Source organism: Desmodus rotundus, chromosome X, assembly GCF_022682495.2.
Source record: "Desmodus rotundus isolate HL8 chromosome X, HLdesRot8A.1, whole genome shotgun sequence".
Taxonomy (NCBI): domain Eukaryota; kingdom Metazoa; phylum Chordata; class Mammalia; order Chiroptera; family Phyllostomidae; genus Desmodus; species Desmodus rotundus.
In genome coordinates, this window is record NC_071400.1 from 40,419,934 (window position 1) to 40,434,140 (window position 14,207).

At 41.3% G+C, this 14,207-nt stretch overlaps 1 protein-coding gene across 1 annotated transcript; it reads left to right on the top strand.

The window, feature by feature from the left end:
- The first annotated feature begins 621 nt into the window (after positions 1–621).
- On the top strand, positions 622–13,283 carry TMEM35A (transmembrane protein 35A). Its single transcript, XM_024578747.4, has 2 exons — positions 622–948; positions 12,427–13,283. The coding sequence occupies exons 1-2, from the start codon at positions 829–831 to the stop codon at positions 12,829–12,831; spliced, it is 525 nt and encodes a 174-aa protein (XP_024434515.1). The 5' UTR covers positions 622–828; the 3' UTR covers positions 12,832–13,283.
- Positions 13,284–14,207: the final 924 nt, after the last annotated feature.

A 14,207-nucleotide genomic window follows, 5' to 3' on the forward strand; every position in this document is an offset into this window, starting at 1 on the left:
ACTTCATTAATACAAGTAAAGGGCAGTGTCTAGCGTCTAGTAAACGGTCGATAAATATTGGTTATTAATGCAGGAAATCAGAGGAGGAAGAAATCAAATCCAGCTGGGAATGGATCAGGGAAGGGTTTATGGAGGAGGTGATATTGAAGAAAAGATCGAATGTTAGTGAAGAGTGGTGGAGTAGGGAAAGGAAGGTAGTGGAGGTGGGACAGCTCAGGTTTGTACGGGGCCTTGAGTAGATAGGAGATGAGGGGGTGGCATGTGGTAGTAGGAGCTATTGGAAGATAAGCATAGGGTCTCGAATGCCAAGCTGAAAACACTGCAGTTAAACCACTGGGCAATTCTTAGGACTAACGATTTGACTGAGAGAAAGAAAAGGGGAGAAAATGAGAGAGGTTGAAAAAAGTAACTGATAATTACAGGATTACAGAGACGAAAAATGAGCCTGATGGGAAGCGGTAGAAATGAGGTCTTCCCTTATCCTCAATCTAGAGGCAGCTCAGGGAGTGAGCTCCAAGCCTAACCTACCTTTTCCCCATTTAAGATTTGAAGTTCCCATCTCAGTTAAGGGATTCTTCTAACTTTGGAGACTGATTTTGGCTAGTGAGGAGCCAGCGTAGGGCATTAGGACCCAGCGATTGTTGTAGTGGGAGAGGTAGAATCTCGATCTTTCAATTTTTCTCTCGAGCTCCCTCCTCTCCCTTTGTCATTCTAGTTGCCTGCTGCCTCCGCAGCTTCCCTCTCTCTTTCTCTGTGTTAACTGCCAGCGCGTTAGACACACAGGGTGCGCAAAGCAGAGGATTATTTGGGACCCGCCTTGGTGACTCCATGGCATCCCCCAGAACCGTAACTGTCGTGGCCCTCTCAGTGGCCCTGGGACTCTTCTTTGTTTTTATGGGGACTATCAAGTTGACCCCAAGGCTCAGCAAGGATGCCTACAATGAGATGGTAAGTGAAGCAAACGGGTGATGAGGAGCGCACCCCCAAGGGATAGCGAATACCTCTCCCCTTCTTTCCTTCCCAGTCCACGGTCCCATCTCCTTGACCCCCACCCCCACCCGGACCCTTCAGTCTCCCCAACAACTTTGCAGCTCGGAAGGAGCAGCTGGGCAACAGCGATTTCATTTGTGGGCCACGCCGAGCAACTGTTCTGGAGCCACTGAATGCCAGTTGGGGGAGGGGTTGCCCAGTGAGTTCCCCACACCCGCAAGTAATTCAGAAGGCTGAGACCTGCGTAACACCTGTCAGTGTCAGGAACCCTTCCCTTCTTTCAGCACAGCCAAAGTCGGGACAACTAGTCTGCAAATCTGATTACTTCCCTTGAAGCTAAGTGTTTAGCAACCTGGAGAGTTTTTTTGCGATCAGGAAGAACAAAGGGGAAGAAGGGAAAGAGCTGGGGGAGAATGGGCTGCTAAAATGAACAATTTTTAGAAGCAGGGAAAGATACTCCTCATCGCAGGTGGAGAGCTGATGGTATTCCCTTAGCAGCCTGGGTGTGTGTCTTTCTCCTTGAGACAAAGCAGTCTTGGCCCAAATAAAGGTCACCAAGAGCTTGCTTCATTCTCTTCTCTCAGGGGGAGAGCTGGATGTTTTGTTTTATTTTGACTTGTTTTGTGTGCTAATCTGCACAATCTGCAAAGCCTGCCTTTTCTCTCTTGTAATAGCACATAATCCTCACCTTGCCTCCTGTGATTGCCCAGGGCCAGGCCCTCTTGCAGAGTTAGAATCACGGAAGGTGACTGGTCAAAACATCTCCTCTGCAACCTGGGGGCTGGGCTGTTCTTTCCAGTTGGGCATGAAGAGGACTTGTTCCTCTGCTGTGGAGAATGAGGAGACGGCAGGGGATGTTTCCAGCACTCTCGACTCTTTCCATCACTTTACCTCTTTATTTCCCCACCCCAGCTGAAGAGAACCTGCTTCTCACTTTTTTCTTTTTCTTTTTTTTTTTTTTTTGCCAGACTGCCAGTAATAAGAGGGAGCCCATCACTGGGCTCTCAAGATCAAGAAGGAAAGGAGCTTGTCGGGGGGAACAGGAAGGGAGAGAGAAAAGAGGCAAGAGGGACTCCTCTTTAGGGCAAGAAGGAATAGCTGCACAGATTGATAGGAATACACAGCAATCCTGGAGCCCACTGCAGCTGCAAATGGATGGAGACTGGCAAATTGTAGATGCTCAGAAAATGTTAGCTGGCAGATCTGGCTTCTGTCTCAGGGTTCCAGCTGGTCCTTTCCATGTCTCCCTCATTGCAGGATCACCCTGGGGTGGGAAAGGGTGGGCTGCTACTCAAGGGCCTAGGTCTAGTCCCAGTGGCAAATCCTAATGTGTTTTTCTCCTCCCCCCCCCACAATATGTTTGACCAGATGGAATTGAAATCAGGTCAAAATGAGTATCCAAGATAGCCTGCATTGTGTGTGGGGGGGGAAGGGGAGTAGCCACCAAAGGCAGAGGGACTAGGTCGAGGGGAAAATGACACTACATTTTGTCTTGGCAGTAGTAATGTGGTATTAGGTAATAAATAAATGAATATGGTCTTGATTTACTTTTCATATATTTATATATCTGTGTGTATGCACCTTAGGTATTTTTAAGCTTTCTCTTTCCTTGGGGACACAGTACCCTTCCTCAGTATACTCCCTGTCTCCCAGACCCTGCTCAGCTGCTTTACGGTTTCCCCAAGCTTCGATCCAAGCACAGTGTAGGCTCTGCAGACAATCCAACTAAGATGGAGTCACTGGGGAGCTTTCTACCAGTTTGGCAGGAGCTCACAAAGAGGACCAGCCACAAATGGGTTTACAGTAGATTTCTTCCTAGGGAGTGGAGCTGTTTACTGCAGTCTAATAAAAGGCGGAATAAACATATATGAAGACTTCATATCATACAAAGGAACACATTTAAATAGGTATAATCTAGTACAGCAGTACAGAACCTTTGTGTGTATGTGTTCACAATTCTATGCTTCTGTGCTCAGGGCCATCTAGAGGAAATGGAAGAACTATATTTAGCTGGGAAGTAGATTTCACAGTAGTATGAAACTTGAGGAGGATTATTAGATTTCCCTTTTCCAGGGTCCCCTCCTGCATTGAGCACTGGGCCTCAGGCTGGAGATGGCTCTCTGGGATAGGGCCCACTGAATAGTGCTTGGGCTGGCCCAGCTTTATTCTTGAACCCATAGTAAATAGGGAAAATCAAGTTCTTCAGTTCTAGTCCAAAGAGGGTGCTCAATTTACATGTATTGAATGGATGGATAAATGAATGAGTCATTGTAGCACTGTTTTGGCTGGTCATCACCCTTCAGAATTCTCTGGTTGACTCTCAATTATGCAGTTTAGAAGCTATTTCTAGATTCCTAGAAGGGTGCTGTAGCCCCTCAGGACCCCAACCCTAGATCAGCTGACCTATTATCTGGGATTTTCTGTTTTCTTTAGGAATGATTCCTCTGCACTGATGGAGTTAGTCTGGTATTGAACTGCAGTGGCTTTTCTTATAAGATCTCAAGTGTTGTTGTTGCAATATTATTTGTTCTTTAAAACATCTCTGTGAGGTAGATGCATTTTATTATTTATTCTTATTTTACAGATTGTTAACTGATCCAAGATCATAGGTAGGCTGTTGTTGGAGCAGAGATTAGAAACCAAGTCTGTGACCCAGTACTCTCAGAAAAGACATTAAATGGTTACAGCTTTTTGGATGGCAGGACTTACAACTGATTTTTTAAAAAATATTGTATTTATTTATTTTTAGAGAGAAGGAAAGGGAGGGAGAAAGAGAGAGAGAAACATCAATGTGTGGCTGCCTCACACACACTCCCCCACTGGGGACCTGGCCCACAACCCAGGCATGTGCTCTCAATGGGAATCGAACCAGAGACCCTTTCATTCCAGGCCAGCACTCAAGCCACTGAGCCACACCAGCCAGAGCACAACTGATTTTTAAACATATCTGGCATATTCTCTCTTCTTTTTTTGTATCAGTTCAACTGCCCCAATCCATAGCTTGGGATTTTGTTTTACTTTCAAACTAATTTTTCAAAATCAAATTTTTTTCCGTTTCTGCCAGCTTTTCTTTTTCTTGTTCTAAAGCCATTAGTGTTATGTTCAGGTGTTAACACCTCTCTGAAGAATCACGGTTAAAAACCAAACAGAGAAATGACTATGAACTTCTTTCCTGTCTCTACCGGGGAAGCCAAGAGAAATTAGTGGAAATTGAGTCATATAGGTTTGGGTTCAAATGCTGACATTCTTAGTGTCTCAGTTTCCTCATTTGTAAAATGAGGATAATAATACCTACCTCAGAAGTTTGTTGTCCATACTAACTGAGAGTACACATGGAAGCATCTGGTTAGCTGTTCGAAAAATGCTGAGTGACATGGTAATGATAATAAATTGTATTTTATGCAGTGGATTCCTAAGTTGAGGGATTAGTATTAGGCATTTAGAAGAACAAGATGTTATTTTCATTTGCCCTGGTGAACAGACTTTATGAAATCAGCTAATATTGACAACTCCACACGGGCTGCTGGGTAACGCACATTGGACCCCATGAAGAATTTCCAGGTGCCTCTCCTGAATAGTCCATTTTGTGTGTGTTGTGCCATGCCTCCTCCAGAGTTAGCAAGTTGTCATTAGAGTATTCTAAATTCCACGTGAATTCAATAAGACCAACCACTCCCTCAACTAAATGCCTTCATTAATTCACATGAAATTGGGAGAGAGCTCTTACAACTGCTGCGAAGCAGTTTCCTGTGCAGTATTGAGGAAAATATGAATGGTTCACTTGCTGTACACTTAGTATTCAGCTCTTTCTAGCAGACGTTCCATCCTATAAACACAAGGGGCCACATATGGAATAGTAAGAAAACACCAAAAATCCTGTCACAATGAAGCCAAGGGATTTTTGGCCTTCAGGACAGGGCAAGTCTCTGCTTCTTTGCATCCCCTCATAGGGAGGGTTTGTTGATTTGACTAATATGCTTATCTATAGTTAAAGTGCCCTTCTGTTTGTGTAACCCTGGGGAAACACTCCAGATATGTTTGGGCAGTTTATTTAATGTCTGTAGGAAATATTTTATGCTTCCAATCACTGCCATTAATTGCTTTCCAAGTAGGCAATACGATAGTAATTCACTGATGCTTATACTGCTTTCTGAGGTGGCACAGTAGATTTATTCCCTCAGAGAGGAAGGTGACCCTGAGATGTAAACTGATTTTGCTTAGTTCACACAGCTAGCTATCCCAAGCTAAACTACATTGGTGCTTATGCCAGGGAGCTTATAGCCCCTCAGTGGTCAAGAACTGTGCTTGTTTCAGAATGACTTTTGACTGACAGTAGAAGTCAGACTCTTTTGCCCTAAAATGCAATCAGGGTGGGGTCTACCTTTGTTAGTATGACCGGATTTCCAGCTTCCTCTTTAAGTGAGCATTATATGACAATGGTTATATATATTACATATTATATATATTATATTTAGTGCTTAAAAAGTGTTTACCATTCATATGCATACTTGGCACTTAAACATGTGATAGCTTTTTATTGCATTTAAGACATGATCTGGCTCTGGCTGGTGGCTCAGTTGGTGAGAGCATCATCCTGTACACAAAAAGGCTGTGAGTTCGATTCCTGGTCAGAGCATATACTCAGGTTCTGGGTTCCATCCTGTATCAGGGTGCATATGGGAGGCAACTGATCGATGTTTCTCTCTCATATCAATGTTTCTCTCTCTCTCTCTCTCTCTCCCTCCCCCTCCCTCAAATCAGTAAACATATCCTTGGGTGAGGATTAAAAACAAAAACAAAGGATCTGAGATTCACATGTGACATGTTCTCCAACAGAGATTCAGGGAAATCATACTTGAGTCAGTAAATTTTGCAGCACTTATATAGGCTTTATGGCTAGATTTTTTTTTAATTAATGAACTTTATTTTGGGGAGAGCAGTTATAGGTTATAGAAAAATTGAGCAGAAAGTACAGAGTTCCCACATACCCCCTCCCCCCTATTATTAATATCTTGCATTAGTGTGGTACACTTATTACAATTGATGAGCCAATATTGATACATTATTATTAACTAAAGTCCCTAGTCTACACTAGGTTCACTTTTTTGTGTTGTACATTATATAAGCTTTGATGAGTATTTAATGATATGTATGAATTTTTTTGTCAATACCCTCTTCTGGTTTCATATAGTTTTTTTCCCTGTAAATTTTACTGAAGTATAACATACATACTGAAATGTACACATTAAGTATACAGTGCAAGGAATTTTGGGAACACTCCTGTGTAACCAGTACCCATATTAAGGAACAGAACATAATAAGCACCTCAGAAATCCCTCTTATGGCCCCTTCCAGTTACTACCTCCACAAGGGTAATTGGTATCCTGACTTCTAACAGCATAAGTTAGTTTTACCTGCTTTTGACCATTATGTAAATGGAATGATGCAGTATACCAGCCAAATTATTATTTCTTTTACTTAATTGGCATAAGTGAATTAAAGTGTACTAAACCACTTGCCCCCATTCCCATTTTATCCTGGTATCTGGTTTGGATCTGTTATTAATTGTCATCGAAGATGAATATTATTAGACAATTCTGAGCTGTTCAAGTTTAATGTCATTAATATGAGACCATGGACCCTGGGGTGTTGTGAAGCATAAATGACAAGCCCTGGCTGGTGTGGCTCAGGGGATTGAGCACCAACCTGCAAAGTGAAAGGTCAATGGTTTGACTCCCAGTCAAGGCATGTGCCTGGGTTGTGGGCCAGGTCCCCAGTTGGGGGTGTGCAAAAGGGGACTGATCCATGTATCTCTCACACATCATTGTTTCTCTCCCTCTCTTTCTTCCTCCCTTCTTGTCTCTCTAAAACTAAATAAATAAAATCTTTCTAAAACAATTAAATAAATGAACAAAAAATGGTATGACTACAGAAAGACTCCATATGCTCTTGATTCATGTGCGAATCATATTTCCTCCTACCACAAGAATGGGCCTGCTTGATTCAACTCTATTATCATTAAAATAATTACTGTGGCTTGCAAACATATGGATTTCTAATTGTGTAGTTCATTAATGATAAAATGTGTGCCTGTGGACCTTGGTTGAAACTATTATGCTATGATTCTTTGACTAAATGGACTAATTTGTCTTAATTTACAAGAGGGGAAACTGAGGTAATAAAATACATAGTAATTTCCTCCAAGCAATTGAGGGACAAAAGGAAAATTGGAATTTAGCTTATCTTAAGAATCCCAGTCAAGGATATTGCTGGATGATTGCCTTTGATTAAGGGGTTTGAAACATTCTCTTTCCTGCTTCCTTCCCCTAAAAGGAAACTGTAATTACAGTGCCTGGGTCATTGCAATGGAAAGGCAACAGACCTAAGAAAGTGAATTGCATGAGCCTTTTGGGAGAGTCACTCATTTAACTCTCTTTATTCTTTTCATCAGAACAATGAAAGTCTTTGGAGATCTAGTTACTATAGACTCAAGACATGAGGCCCTTCCATTGTTAGAACTGAGGTGCTCCAGACTAAACATTGATGAAACTGGCAATCCTTTGATGTCTCTATCCTACCCCACAGGAGCAAGAATAAAGGGCTTCCTATGATGTCAAGACTCCATCTAAGCTTAGTTCTATCTCTAACAAATTCAACATTCCCTGTCTGGAGTCTGGTGTCCTGGAGAATAGATGATATCTATACCTACTTAGCTTTGAACTAAAGATTTGATGACATGACTTACCACACGCAGTTTCTTCTTGAGAAAAGGAGGAAAGAAAGAGGCAACTGCTAGCTGCATAAGAATATCCACAGCTGCAATTTAAGAGGTTCAATAAACAACTGAAAAAGTAATATGGAGTAACACCAAATAGAGAGAAAAAGTTCACTGAAATTTAAAACTCAATTTAAAGGCTCAGAATTTGGCCCCAGGCTATAGATTTCACTACAGTATCGATCAGAATCTATTCTTGAATAATGAATGGTTAGCCCTAACCAAAAAAGGAGCACTTTTTAGAAGCCATTCAGCCAGCATCTGGAAGGCTTGGTTCTAAAATGACAGTAAGAAATTCTTCTTACCTCTTGTGTTCATCATGTCAGAAGCTTACACCTAGGATTTAGGAATTGCTTCTTGGGAAGCTTTGTGTTTCTAGTAAGTATGGTCCTTACTTCAAAGTGTTAAGTAAGCCTCTTGAGTCTAGATATCTTTCCCTAATGTCCCCCTGTTACGGTCACCAGAATGCAGAGGGGGAGAGAGTGGGCAAGTGGCATCTAGATTAACAGTGATGGAAAATGGGCAGGCTTCTCCCACCACCAAGTGACCTAACCCTCAGCTCTACTCTGCTCCACGTCAGTCTGGCTCAGTTCAGCCCAGGGTTTTTACTCTGCCTGCTGGTCATCCTCTCTCCTAATTTCTCTCTGAAAATCCCTGATTTAAACTAAAATGGAAAGAGCAGGGAAGAATGACTAACATTTTGTATTTCCTTCCATGCTCAGGACTAGGGTAAGGTGAAATTTTAAATAAAGACAGGATCTGACAGGAATGTAACTAGGAAGAGGTGAGTGAGGCAGTGCTGCACAAGTGCAGAGTTGGATCCTGCCTTTACTTAAAAATTTGACATTTTGTTTGTCATGGATATTATTTACCTTTATCAATGAGTATTTTTGGTACTGTCTTAAATTTTGACTGAAGGCAAATAGCCTCACTTACTTCACCTTAGTCACAGCCCTGCTAAAGAAAATGAAGCTCAGAGAGGTCAAATAATTTGCCTACGGACACTCAACTAGAAAGTGGCAGAGATGGGATTTGAACCCAAGTCTGTTTGAATCCAAACCCACGCTTTTTTCACTAAACCATCAGTCTTTCTTTCTTTCTTTTTTTAATGTTCACCGGAGGATATGTTTATTTATTTTAGAGAGATAGGAAGGGAGAGAGGCAGAGAGAGAGAAATGATGTGAGAAACATCGATCAATCAGTTGTCTCCTGTATGTGCCCTGATCGCAGATCCAATCCACAACTTAGGTATGAGCCCTGACAAGGGATAGAACCAGGAAGCAACCTTTCCTGGTGTACAGGGAAGACGCTCCAACCAACTGAGCCACCTGGCTAGGGCTAAACCATCTTGTTCATTGCTTTTAGAGAGAGAGGGAGAGAGGAAGGGAGAGAGAAAACCATCGATGCCAGAGAGAAGCATCGATTGGTTGCCTCCCACACGCGCCTGGACCAGGAATTGCACACGCCCGGACTGGGGATCCAGACCCCATCGAACCCACAACCTAGGTATGTGCCCTGGCCAGCAAATGAACCCGCAACCTTTTGGTTACTGAACGACGCTCCAACCATCTGAGCCACACTGGCCAGGGCTAAACCATCAGTCTTGTAATAGTCCTCAAAGAGGATTATCTTGTGCCACTCATGTCAATTAATCCATGAAATAAGGGTGCATTCATTTGTCCAGAAATGAGAGAAATGACTTAACATTTGTTCCAAAACTAGAGAGTGTGAAACTATTCTAAGTGCCAGATGCTTCTGAGAGGTCAGTTTGGCTTTCTGCCCAATTCTCATAGTATCTGTCTTGCATCTGGCACTTTCAACTCTCCTTTTTTTTCTATTTTAATTATTAAAGTATAGTTGGCATACACTATTACATTAGTTTCAGGTGCACAACATAGTGATTCTACGTTTATATACCTTACAATGGGATCACCACAGTAAGTCTAGTAACCATCTCTTACTGTACAAAGTTACTGACAGTGTTATTGACTATATTCCCTGTTCTATACACTATATCCCCATGGCTTACTTATTTTTTAACTGCATTTTTTAACCTCTTATTCCTCTTCACCTTTTTCATTCATCCTCCCACCACCTCCCTCCTGGCAGCCATCAGTTTGTTCTCCATATTTATGAGTCTGTTTCTGTTCCACATATAAGTGAAATCATATGGTATTTGTCTTGCTCTGACTTATTTCACTAGTATAATACCCTCCAGGTCCATCCGTGTTGTCTCAAATGGCAAGATTTCACTCTTTTATATTGCTGAGAGGGGTGGGGATGAGAATCATCTTTATCCATTGATATATCAATGGACACATAGGTTGCTTCCACATCTTGGCTAATGTAAACGAACATAGGGGTGTATATATCTTTTCAAATTAGTGTTCTGATTTTGTTGGTGAGGATGTGAAGAAAAGGAACCCTTGTGCACTGTTGGTAGGATTGTAAATTGGTTCGGTCACTATGGAAAACAGTATGGAAGTTGCTAAAAAATTTAAATGGAACTACCATATGATGCAACAACTCAACTTCTGGATATTTATTTGACTAATCTCTTCCTAAAACCTCTCTTGGTCCCCATGATCCTGTCTCTGCTAGTTTTCCTCATACTTTTCTGACCACACTTTCTTCTACTTTGTGGACACTCTTCTCTCCATTTCTTAAATGTCTTTCACACATTTTTTTCCACTGTATACATTCTACCTGGGTGTGCCAAATGACTATCAATTCTATATTTTTATCCCAGACCTCACTTACTTACTGCCTACCAAATATCTCCACTTAATTGTCTTCAATACAGAAAAACCCAAATTGAATTCCTCACTCCCTCCTGCCCTCTGCTGCTCCCACCCAGTTCCTCTATGTGCATTCCCAAACTTATACTCAGGCACCCAAGCCAGAGACCAGATAATCTTTCTTGGCTTCTCCTTCCCTCAATGTTCACATCCAACAAGACATCAAATTCTGTTCAATTTGCATCCAAAGTATCCTTGACTTTGTTCCCTTCCCTCTACTCTCACTGTCAATACTTGAGTCCCGGTCTCTCACCTGGTTTCCTTGCTCCCATCCTCCACATTTTTTTTCCAGAGGGAACTTCCTTAAAAGCAAATTTTGTTACTCCTCCTGGATTATAGGATAAAATCCACCTCCACAACACAACATATATGTTGTGATCTGATTCATATCCATCTCCCTGTCTCATGTGTCCCCTCTCCCCCCCAACCTGTGCTGAACTGGGGCAGTATTCACAACACACCAATCTAATTTGTTTTTAAAGGTCTTGGCTCATCCAGCTTCCCCTGCCTGCAATAACCTTCCCTTATCGGTCTTGCAAACACCTACTCTTCTTTTAAGATTCTACTCTAGCTTTTCTCAGTCTCCATGTAGGAAGACTTGACCATTTCCTCTGGTGTGCCTCCACTGTACCCACTTACATAATTTTTTTCAGCACTCATAATACTTTATTGCACTTATGTATTTGTGTAATTCTTTTTCCCATTATGAACTCGTTTCAGGAAGTCAGGGCCTTTGAATGTTTGATACCTATATTCAGAGTACGTAGTCCAGTGCCTAGCATAAGGAGACAATAAACATTGAATACTAATGGATACTTAATGAAAACAAAGCAGTGGGCCAACCTAATAAGACACTTAATAAAATCTCATCAGTTTACTCCAAAATAAGGATCAGGCCACTGTGAATACTGAAAAATATGATTATCTATCACTCTAAGGTCCATATAATTCTATTACTTTGTAATATATCCAGTGACTCCCTCCTCTGTCCTATGATGTCTCCCTTCAGGCTACAATTAGACATTGTACAGACTTCTATTATATAGCACTAATAATGATGCTTTATAGTACTGTTTATGTATCTGCTTCCCCAAACTAGAGCAAGAGCTTCTTGACCCAGTCTTATTTATCTGTATATCTCCATCAAATAATCTATAGTAGGTCTTCAATAAATATTTGTTGAATTAAAATGAATGAACTTGAACCAGGCAAATCAAAGTGGTGGCTTGTGAAGGCCTGGGGATTTATCTCAATGACCATGAGAATGATTTCTGTCTTACTATATTTTAAAGTTACACAAAGGACTGGCATTTACATACATTTTTAATTTTCTACTTGCTTAGGACACACTTTTTTTTTTTTTTTTTTTTACAAATTCTACAAATATAAACTCCAGCTCAGCTGAAGTTTCTGAATGATCACAGATTCCACATTAGGGAAGCCCAAATTAGTGAGGCTTTACCATACTGTGCCTTGCCTTGTTTCATTTTTGCTCGTATTCATATGCATCTGGCTTTGGGCAAGGCAGCCACTAGAAAGTATGGATGTGGCTAATCCGTACCCATTTTATGGACCCGGTGAATTTTCTTTTAATTTCTTAAGGTGGTTTGTGATTTATAATCAGAAAAAATTTAAACTATAAAGTCAAATTCTCTTAGCTTTCATGCTGTTACTACGGTTTAAATCACAGGGATCTCAGCCAATTGCTTGCTTTTTTTCTTTATCTTAATTACAAGGCTTTCATTTAGGGGAACAGTAAAAATGGGACACCCTTGGCTGGTGTGGAAAGGGAATGGTGTTTTCTTCATTCTAATGTTAAAATCATAGTTAATGCAGCGATTTCCTTATGGTATTCTACTCCAGAAACGCGCTTACAAGACCTATGTCCGAGCCCTTCCTCTGCTGAAGAAAATGGGGATCAATTCCATTCTCCTCCGTAAAAGCATTGGTGCTGTTGAGGTGGCCTGTGGCATTGTCATGACCCTTGTGCCTGGACGTCCCAAAGATGTGGCCAACTTCTTCCTGCTCTTGCTGGTGTTGGTTGTGCTCTTCTTCCACCAGCTAGTCGGTGATCCTCTCAAACGTTATGCCCATGCCCTGGTGTTTGGAATCCTGCTCACCTGCCGCCTGCTGATTGCCCGCAAGCCTGAAGACCGCTCTTCTGAGAAGAAGCTCTCGCCCCTTGGAAGCGTGGGGAATGCGGGGAAAGCTGAGGAGCAGCCCTCCTTATATGAGAAGGCCCCTCAGGGAAAAATGAAGTTGTCATAGGAAATTGGAAGTGTAAAAAGTGAACCTTCCAGACAGTTGCCTCCATGACACCCAGGAAGATGTCAGCGTGTGTTTTTCATTTGATTTAACTATCTTAGGAGAAAGGGAAAAATATAATCTACAAGTTAATGGCCCTGTTGGCTTGTGTACACCTATACCCTAAAATGACCTCCCCACATAGACATATATGCACCACCTTTAATCACTCTTGGGCAATTCTCACGTCTTGTTGCATGTACATGTATATGGCTAACTACTGAAGTACTTTTGTGAGATGGACTCCAGGGAGCATGTGACTGTGAGATCATATGTGTGGGGAAATGTATTTACTGTGTGTGTGCATGCACACATGGAGGAGAGGGCTCTGACCTCGAACTAATCCCACACAGGTATCCTCCCCTTTATAGACTGAATCTAGTGGAGACAATAAAATAAACCTCCTGTAAAGAGAATCTTACTTTTGATATAAAACAAATTATGAATTCCCATGGGATGGGGGAATCCCTTGATAGATTAAGCTGAAAACTTGAACCTACTACTTTAAGAAAAATTTCCTTCAATTTGAGGCAGTGAGTTATGTGTAAAATTAATTAGCCTCTACTTTTAACAATTGTTTAAATTTTAAATACTCCATATTGAGTTTAATTAAAATAAGGAATATATGCAGTCAGTAGATAATAGAATTCTTTAAGTGATGAAATTGGAAATTTCACCTTGCTTTTGTCCAAACCCAACCTACAAAACTCCTTTACCCACAGTTTGAAACTGAAGCAATAAACTTGGTTTTTGTTTTTGGATTTTCTTAAGCCAAAAGCTGCCTCATTTCCACCATTCTCAGCTACTAACCAGGATTTGGCAGCTTCTCCAGTGTTGTGGTGGAGGGAGCAGTGATTATTCCTGATAGAAGTCTGAATCTCAAACTGTTCTCTTAAATCATCGGAAATTTGACCAAGAGCTATACCCAGTGTTTCCCTGACAAATAGATTTACTACTCCTGTTGAATCTTCACTCAAGTTTGCTAGTGTAAGCATAGATATGTTACCCCCAAGGTGGTCTCCTCCATTTATCATTCCGGTGGGTGGAGTTTAGCTGGGGGAAAGACATTTGATATGGGTTAGTTGGATCCAGCAGTATGAAAATTTGCTTTCTTCATTACTTAATGGTGTTTCTCCTTGTTAGATGTGCTTTGATGGATTTAATATTATTGTGCCAGGGATGGGGAAAAGGATGGGGGTGTTGTGTGTGTGTGTGTATGTGTGTGTGTAGTAAAAATTATTGTATTTCTTCACTGTCATTGTTCTCATTAATTGATACTCCTGTGTCTTATTTCTCTCATTCTTTTAAAATAAAAAAAAAATTTGAAATTTGGAGGAAAC